The 8,862-nt window shown below is 38.1% G+C and overlaps 1 protein-coding gene across 2 annotated transcripts in view; it reads right to left on the bottom strand.

The window, feature by feature from the left end:
* Positions 1-823: 823 nt before the first annotated feature.
* Positions 824-8,862, bottom strand: part of efna2b (ephrin-A2b) — a 137,581-nt gene continuing 129,542 nt past the window's right edge. The window contains exons 3-5 of one of the 2 annotated variants that reach the window (XM_016468582.1): positions 5,184-5,249; positions 2,040-2,093; positions 824-1,637 (exon numbers count right to left, since the gene is read on the bottom strand). In XM_016468582.1, the coding sequence (XP_016324068.1) occupies positions 1,573-1,637; positions 2,040-2,093; positions 5,184-5,249 (185 nt within the window). In that variant the 3' untranslated portion in view covers positions 824-1,572. Of the gene's footprint in view, positions 1,638-1,906; positions 2,094-5,183; positions 5,250-8,862 lie in introns of those variants that run through there. The other variant, XM_016468581.1, reaches the window with a different exon arrangement.

Below are 8,862 nucleotides of genomic sequence, written 5' to 3' on the forward strand. Positions count from 1 at the left end.
ACGAAATTAACACTGCTCTATAGCCGTCGTCATTGCGCGGTGTGACGCTCCGCTCAATATTCCGCTCTATGAATGTGCGTTCCGTTGAGTTGCTCACGGCCCATGTGAACGTTCCACTCATGTATGTATGAATGAATGAATGAGGGATTTATATAGCGCTTTATTGTGTATTGCTGTATACTCAAAACGCTTTACAATCATGCACCGCACATGCTCAATGGAAAAGCAAAGTCCGCTCAAATAACGCAACGACAGTAAATTTCTATGTAGTATACTTGTTCCTGTTTGCATCATTGCTACCATGCTGTAACATGGTGTAACACAGCTGTACTGGGCAACGCTACCCTCTCCTGACGCTATATGCTCTGCTCACATGCTCTGACAATAATAGCTTTGAAGGACTGTATTTGGATAATAATAAAAAAAATCAGTTAAATCAGATTCTGTTGTATAGAACTGAATAAAAATTATATATTGATATTTAATATTAATATATTTTCTATTCAATTTTGTGTTACTTTCATTTTCGTTTTTTGTTTTCGGCCAAGAGCATCCAGAATTTTCATTTCGGTGCATCCCTCTGTAAGACTATTATTTGAAATAATAAATCTTATACAACTTTTGTTTATAAATGTAAATGTAACTTGTTATACAATATTTTTACTGGAAAACAAGTCAAAAATACCAACGAAGAAAATGATTTTTTTGCAGTTCAAGACGGACAAACTCATTTCAGATTGAGCACCAGTGAAAAAAGGCCATTTTTAGCTTTTTTTATTTATTTTTTTTAAATCTATGCAACATTCTTGTTTTTTTTGTATGACAAAAAAAGATCATAATAGAAAAATCTACACTGTCGTCACTCCCCTCTCATGACTCTAAAAGCCTGAAATGTTCCATGGTTGCATGTAATCTCTTACCAAAACCAATATTGTCCCCACTCCCCTTATTAAACAATTTTAAGTAGTGTCTTTGGCAGATTCACAGATAGAACTGTCTTCTTCTCTCAGTGAGTAATGGAACAAGTTTTTTCTAGTAATTTTGTAAGGGACTGTGACTGCTCTGTACATCTGTTCATATGCGAACATCGGCATACATGCTCACACGAGCACAAACAAACACGAACATAGACACTCGCACACGCTCTCACAAAAGTGAAAATTGAGCTCAGATGACAGTGAAGGCTCAGGTAGGTGGTTAACGCAGACAAACAAAGCGATTCAGATGGCAGTCGGTTGAATCTGTCTCGTGACACGCAGATGATGGTGGGATGTTGGCAGAAAAGTAGAGCGCTCTCAAAAAAGCTGGCCAATTCACATGTCTTTGTCAGTTGAGCAAGCGTGCCTATGCAGGAATGCCCAAATTTGGGCATTTGGGCGGAGCATAATTGTCTTAATTGTCTGCAAATTAGGGTTGGTTAGCGAATGTCCTGCAGGGTTGCAGGCTGGGTAAAAATCCATATCAACGTCTGTTGGCTGGACTCCAGAACTGAAGGGGGGGGACGTGTCATTGTGATGCATGATGGGGCGGGGCAGGTTGGGTGGGTGTGATCAGACTCAGAGGGTTATAGTGCTATGAGGAGCACAGGAGCAGAAGCAGCGGAAGCATGAGCCACAGACTGGGCGTTAATGCCCAACCACCGCTGGAGTCATCTGTCAGGAACGGCTGCAAAATTGTATGTGTATGTGTGTGTGAGTATGATTTCTGTTTCAAAAAATGTTGTTCTCTTGAACTTTCTATTAATCAAAGAATCCTGAAAAAAATCACACTTTCCACAATATTATTCATCAGCATTACTGTTTAACATTGATAATAATAATAAATGTTTATTAAGCATCAAATCAGCATATTATAATGCTTTCTGAAGGATCATGTGACACTGAAGACTGGAGTAATGAGTGGGACGTGTCATTGTGATGCATGATGGGGCGGGGCAGGTTGGGTGGGTGTGATCAGACTCAGAGGGTTATAGTGCTATGAGGAGCACAGGAGCAGAAGCAGCGGAAGCATGAGCCACAGACTGGGCGTTAATGCCCAACCACCGCTGGAGTCATCTGTCAGGAACGGCTCTGGAGACTCGTACAGAGAGTCATCTGACAAAAAAAGAAAAAGAAACGATTGCACATTAATAATCATAATTCATATTTTTTGTTACTGTTGCCTCCTCCTGTCTGCTCGACATTACTTACAGTAGAAACACAACTAGAAAACAACAGCATGGATTATAGGGTTTTTACTGATCACAGGAAATATTAATTGCAGGGGCAGATAATATGATTTGGTCTGGTGCCATGTTTTTTTATTGTTATTTAAAATACTGAGTACTTTTGAACAGGTACTGTATGTATTTTAAAAATGTTTGTGCACCATATATATATATATAGTTTATATTTAACATATCTAGCTTCTATGTTGCATCTTCATCTCGTATATATGTGAAATAGGATGAAGCTTCTGTGTAAAGGCTCTGCATTCTTTACTCTCTAATTGCCGCCTCTTCTAGCCCCTGGTCCATGCTTGTACTTTTTCCCAGCCTGCCTTTCATTGGGCTTTTGTCTCAGGTCCAACAATTCTCTTCTCTTGATCCCTAAAGACATTAAAATGGAGTCTGGGGTTTAGATGAACCCTTGTGTCCACAACAAGACTAGGATTCCACCCCGTCAGAGAGCAGGAATATAAACAAAGACACAGAGGGGTCACGGCGGATGATAAAGCTTTTCACTGACAGGCATCGGTTGTTCTTTTCGTTACTTTCCATCCTGGATATGCACATATAAATATTTAATGAAAACACCCAAAGCCCACACCCCAATGAAACAACATTAAGGCCTTCGCAACAACTTTCTAATTCAAACAATCAACTAAAGTCAGTTTTTGACTCTCACGCTCTCATGAGATCTAATCGCTGTGAAAGGCAGTGTACATTATCTCTGAGAAGCTGGATGGAGTCACGAGTGTTCTTGTAAACAGATAAATGATAGAGTGAGAGGTGAATCGTTATTTCAATTTGCATGTGTTTGTCTGAACCGCTCTCTGGAACACTTCTGTTTGCTAACAATTACATCACGCTAATGGGCTGCCATATGAGCTGAGGTTTCTCCTCCAAACTGGCACGACCCCTGAATGATGACTCTGGAAATTAGGGATGGGAATTGTAAGGAATTTAATGTGATTTTGTGATTCCGATTCACTTTTCTTAATGATTTCATAAACATGATGGAATCTCAAACGACACATTTTCAGATTCCACATTACAAGTTCTAAGAAATATAGAGTATTTATGTTGGTTTCATGTGGTTTTGAAAATGTTTAGAAAAGTTTAGATTTAAAGGAATAGTTCTCCCAAAAATGAAAATTCTGTGATGACAGAATTTACACTTTTGGGTGAATCCCTTTAATGACTATAAAATGTCATGTGCCAAATAAAAGGTTGTAACATTTTCCTTTACAACCTATATCAATGTACAAATCTCAGTGTTTGTTTGTTTATTTATGGAAAGTTTTTAAATATATCTCGGTATGTAAAAATTATATTTTAATAATATTAAAAATTATTAATTAATATCATAACGTTTTTGGTGAGTCTAACCACATTTTACAACCTGAACCATCTTTGCTTTTCCTGATAAGATTGATTTATATTTTGTTTTTGGAAATGTACTGACCTTGACACACAGTCATGAGGGTCTGGAGGGGTCCAATCTATGACATCATTTCCTGTTTGATGTTTTTTTTTCTACATGTTGGTTGCACAACACTTGGTCGACATGATTTGGTGGATAAAAGTTTTTCAAATGCAAATTTTTTTTTATTTGAAGATTATGTTAAACTACCTACTTATTTAGGTTTGATAATCCAGTTTAGACATTATATAAGTAACTTTGTAACTACTTGTTAACTAGCAGTCATTAGAGTATTAGTAGACTGTCTGCTTAATATCTGCTAACATTTTATTTTGACAGTCACCCAACACATATTCTACTGACTACAAGTAACTTTGCAAGTACGTCAACTTATTCTACTAACCCTAACCTAACAGTCTACTAATATTCTAGTGAGAGTGGTTGCCATGTACTTATTGTTAGAAGAATGCCTAGAGTGGACTATTGAAATAAAGTGTAACCATTTTTTTCTTTATGATATCAGGACATGTCAAGCCATGGACCTAAATATATACATTGTCTATTGCATAAGAACTGGCTCTCAATTCTCAACCTTACTGGGGAAACGTCCCTACTGAACCTTTTAAAATGTTTATAAGGTTTTAAAACCTTATAAAATATATTGAAAGCCTTTTTTTTCATCTAAACAAGTGTAAGAAAAAATGCCATGACAGCATTCAAAACATCACTCTGCAACTTTTCACGTCCACCTCTTGCAGCATACCTATGTTTTTACTTCTGACTATTTTCCAGGTTCTTGAGGATGAGCAGGTGAGATAAATGCAAAGGCTGTATATTATAGCCTGACTTTAGTGAACATATTTTCTGGATGTGTCTGACACTTCACAGTCATGAGGGAGAATGATTTAAGCAGTGTTACCCATAGCTGGTATTTCTACCTGTGACGAAGGGTTAAACAAACCAAGACCTCTCTGTTTAACTGCAGGCTATCCTGGTGTCAGTGGCTCATGTGTGGGAGCCCCTCCAGGTCTCTTAGTGTCCGGACCGGCTTGGCTTAATTAGTTGCAGGTCAAAGTTTTTGATTGTTATCTGGCCTGTGTGATATGAACAGCTTCCTACAGCAAGTGCCCTCAAGGGGCAACACTAAACCACTGTTTCTGGTATCATGAATGATCGGCCCCATAAAACCTTCAGCCTCATAAAACAAGCTGTCTTAGTCATCAGTGGAGATCTACAGCAATGGGAACGAAGTTCCTGTACATAAATTTCACAAAGCTAAGCACTTCACCCATCACTGGAGTTAATACAGGTGTCCCCAGAATTCCCAGGGTTGACCTGCTGGGTTAAATCAAGCTGGACACGAGGACTGGGATGTGAGATTCCTGGTACTGATTTGCAAGTATCACCATAAATGTGACCCTGGACCACAAAACCAGTCTTAAGTCGCTGGGTATATTTGTAGCAGTAGCCAAAAGAAAATTGACCCTTATGACTGGATTTGTGGTCCAGGTTCACAAAATAACATAAATGGACAGAGCGCAAACACTGGGATATACTTACTCGTAGGCTTGACGTACACCTTCAGCTTCAAACACGGCTTCCCACCGAGGTTGGGGTGTGGTGAGGCTGTGGAGACACAGAGAAAGTGACAATTACAGACTGATAAATCTATGTGATTTGACGTGATTTACTTGGCACAAGTGGCACAAGAGTTTTCCATTCATTTTCTCTATAGGGATTTAGAAAAAAAAGCAAAGAGCTCTGAGCACAGTGTTATAAACTCTTTAATTACTGATAAAAAGACATTAAAATCATACAAAAAACAAATGTGTCTACTTCAATTATTTTAAGAATTATCTACTCATCACAAACAGCAAATGATGTAATTGAATCAAAGAAAGTGCAACGTAAAACTGTTGACTTACAGTCCTTGATTAATAAAAGTTTGGGGGCAGTTTAAGATTTTTTTAATTAATATTTTTATTCAACAAGCCAAAAAAGCAATACATTGATCAAAAATGACTTTATATAAAAAAAGACTTTATATGATGTAACAAAATATGAATGCTGTATGGTGTTATTTTGAACTTTCGATTGATCAAAGAATCCTGAAATAAAAAATGTACCCTGGTTTCCATACAAATATTAAGCAGCACAACTGTTTTCAACTTTGATAATGATAAGGAATATTTCTTGAGCACCAAATTAGAATGATTTAATCATATTTCACAATGATGTAATAATATTTCATAGCTCTCATTGCTGTTTTTATTTTATTTTTCATCAAATAAATGCAGCCTTTGTTAACATAAGACAATTCTATCAAAAAAAAAAAAAAATCTCACCGTCCACAAACTTGTGTAATATATAGGTTATTCAGGTTAGCATGACTCTGTTAGTCCCCGCTGGTAGATTTTCACGTTTTATTTCAGAAACCATACTGTTGTGCTTTATAGCACTGCAAGATAGAAAAAGTCAAGACAAAGGCCATGTGGTGCTCCGATGGTAAACACACGTGAGAGTCAGTCTCCTTGGTAAGGTCATGTCTTCTGACACCATGGCAACCAGGAGCTGTTGTACTCTCTGAACCAGACACAACAGCTGCCTGGAGAGCAATGAACAAATTTCCATTACTCTGCCATGTGAGCCTCTCTCATTCTCTCTCTCATCCTCTCACTCACACACACACACACACACACACACACACACACGGCTAAGAGAAGCACTTTGAGTCAGTTCTCCATTGAAAGTGTAACTTCATTCTGGCACTCGTTTCCCCTCATCACCTTCAAAAGCACACAAATGGATTTTTGGCTAATTTTTTAAGATCGCAAATGGAAAACAAATCACGATTTTTTGCCATGAAACAGTTTTCTGACTGCTTTTCAGATTAATAAAAATTCCTTTAGCAATTACCACAAATCACTCAGCAGCTCAGCTAATGGAGAGCTGATGCGTTCTGCACAAAAAGCTTATTTTGGGTGAATTCTGCTCTAACAGGTGTTCTTAAGTGTGTGGATGTGAAATTGGCACATGGTGTTCTCATGCCGTTCTCATGCCAAAAAAAAAAAAAGGTTACATTTTACTGTTTCTACACAGTTTTTTTAGGTACTTTGACATACTATGTACACAATGGCGCATTAATAGGATAATTATACAATATCATTCAATTGTAAAAGACTAATTAAACATTATAGAATACTATATAAAAAGTATATAAAATTGTGTGTAAAAACACATCAAAGCTGAAGAGTGTCTTCTGTGCTACTAGCCTCATCAGCTGGAATGGAAAAACTACTATTTTCCAATTGGATTCTCAAAGACGCCTAACCCATATTTTATTGGTCAGAAAAAAAACAACAACAACCAGATCCGCCCCAAAAAATGAAATTTGGTTGAGCCAAAAATGCATTAAGTTGATCAAAAATGAAAGTAAAGACATTTATGATGTTACAAAATGTTTCTTGAATGCTGTATGCTGTTTTTTAACATTTTAAAAATGACATTTCATCATTAAAATTTATTTAGGTGAAACGAAAATTATCGAATAAACATACACAGAAATGAACTTATCATTATGTACGCATGAAGAAAAGTGACAACAAAAGAGATTTTAGATTTTTGAGATAAAACATTTTTTTCTGTTTTCTGAGGGCTATCAGACATCTGATGTACTGTGTGTGTGTGTGTGTGTGTGTGTGTGTGTGTGTGTGTGTGTAACACTTCTCTGGAGGAGGAGACGGCCTCGTCTGATGAATAGCCAGACTAAGTACTTCTCAGCCCAGGCCGCTGTCTGAAACAAAATGTGCACAATAGCAGGTCTCGCACCAAGCGTCAGGGCGGACTGCATTAAAAACAGCTCAGGACAGGCATAAGAAACACCCAGCCTCGAGTGCAAACTTTGAACCCTGGGTTCTTTTTTTCCATTCTTTTTTCTGTGATTGACCCTCTTCTGTCTCCGTTTTCCCCTCACAACTGGGGTGACAACGTCCCATGGCTGGAAGGAAGGTCTGGGACGCCCTGCTGGTTTAGCGACATTTCTGTGACGCCCACCACCTCAATTTCCTGGACAGCCATTATATTTGAAGCGATACCCACTCGAGACACCCTGTGCCTGCTTTGGGTCAGACTAGCAGCACGTTTACGAATCACACTCAACTGAAAGAGATGGTTTACTCAAAAATGAAAATTCTGTCCGTTTACTCACCCTCATGCTGTTCCAAAACCTTTTCATTTTGATTAGTGCATACCTGTCAACCCTCCCGTTTTTCCCGGGATTTTCCCGTATTTTCCCATTCTATCCCGCTATCATCCCGTTTAAATATTTCCCCGTATTTCTCCCGTATTTTTAATCTTTCTATAAAAAAAAAATCCCACTGGGCGTATTTTATATGTTTGCTACATTCGCTTCCGGTAAAACTCCCGTAATTTGTATGGGTCAAACCTCATTATATGAATAATCACGACAACAAATTCCAAGGTTGTCCAGTTGTCAGATCTTGCATGAAACGCATCTTTCTCACACGATCGACGCATACAAATTTCAACCCATTTGTCCCCTCAACTTGGCAACCTACAGCCCAGTGGTGCTACTGATATGTGCGCAGGTAGTACCGTGGGAAGGAAAGATCACTGGTAGAAATGGGAGGAGAAGACTCAGGTGGTGCTCCAGTGAAAAATCCTATGTTCCATGTGGCTGAGCATAATTTTCATGTATGTTATGTTATATTTAAGGTCTATTTGTGTATTTTATGGTCTAATTCTCCTTATTTTGATTACATCCAGTGTTTATGTTTTTGACTCGACGATTTTGGTGTCCTCCTCATTTACCCCTCACCTCAACACAAGGCAGAGACATTTGGGGGAGCACACCGACGAAGAGGGTTACACATGTAAATGTATATTTACATGTATAGTGAGATATACTGTAGCTTACACTTCAAAAGGCTATTTAACTGATTAAATATGAGAGCAAAGTCAGGTGCTGCGCTGCTTTGTTTACTGCGGTTACCGGGGAAACGGCTATATTCCTGGCAAAAAGTGCCACCTGCTGGCAGAGAATAAATTAGCATTTTTCAATAAGCCCTTCTGCTCTTTTAGACCAAAGCCAAAAACGACCCTTATTTTTACGCAGAAAACATGCAGTTGTAAATGTGAACTGGTGGATCGACAAGAAGATAATGAATTATAAAACTCTAAAGATATCCTAAACTAAGATATATTTATGTTACTAAATGAA

This window comes from Sinocyclocheilus anshuiensis, unplaced genomic scaffold, assembly GCF_001515605.1.
Source record: "Sinocyclocheilus anshuiensis isolate Anshui unplaced genomic scaffold, SAMN03320099.WGS_v1.1 scaffold572, whole genome shotgun sequence".
NCBI lineage: Eukaryota > Metazoa > Chordata > Actinopteri > Cypriniformes > Cyprinidae > Sinocyclocheilus > Sinocyclocheilus anshuiensis.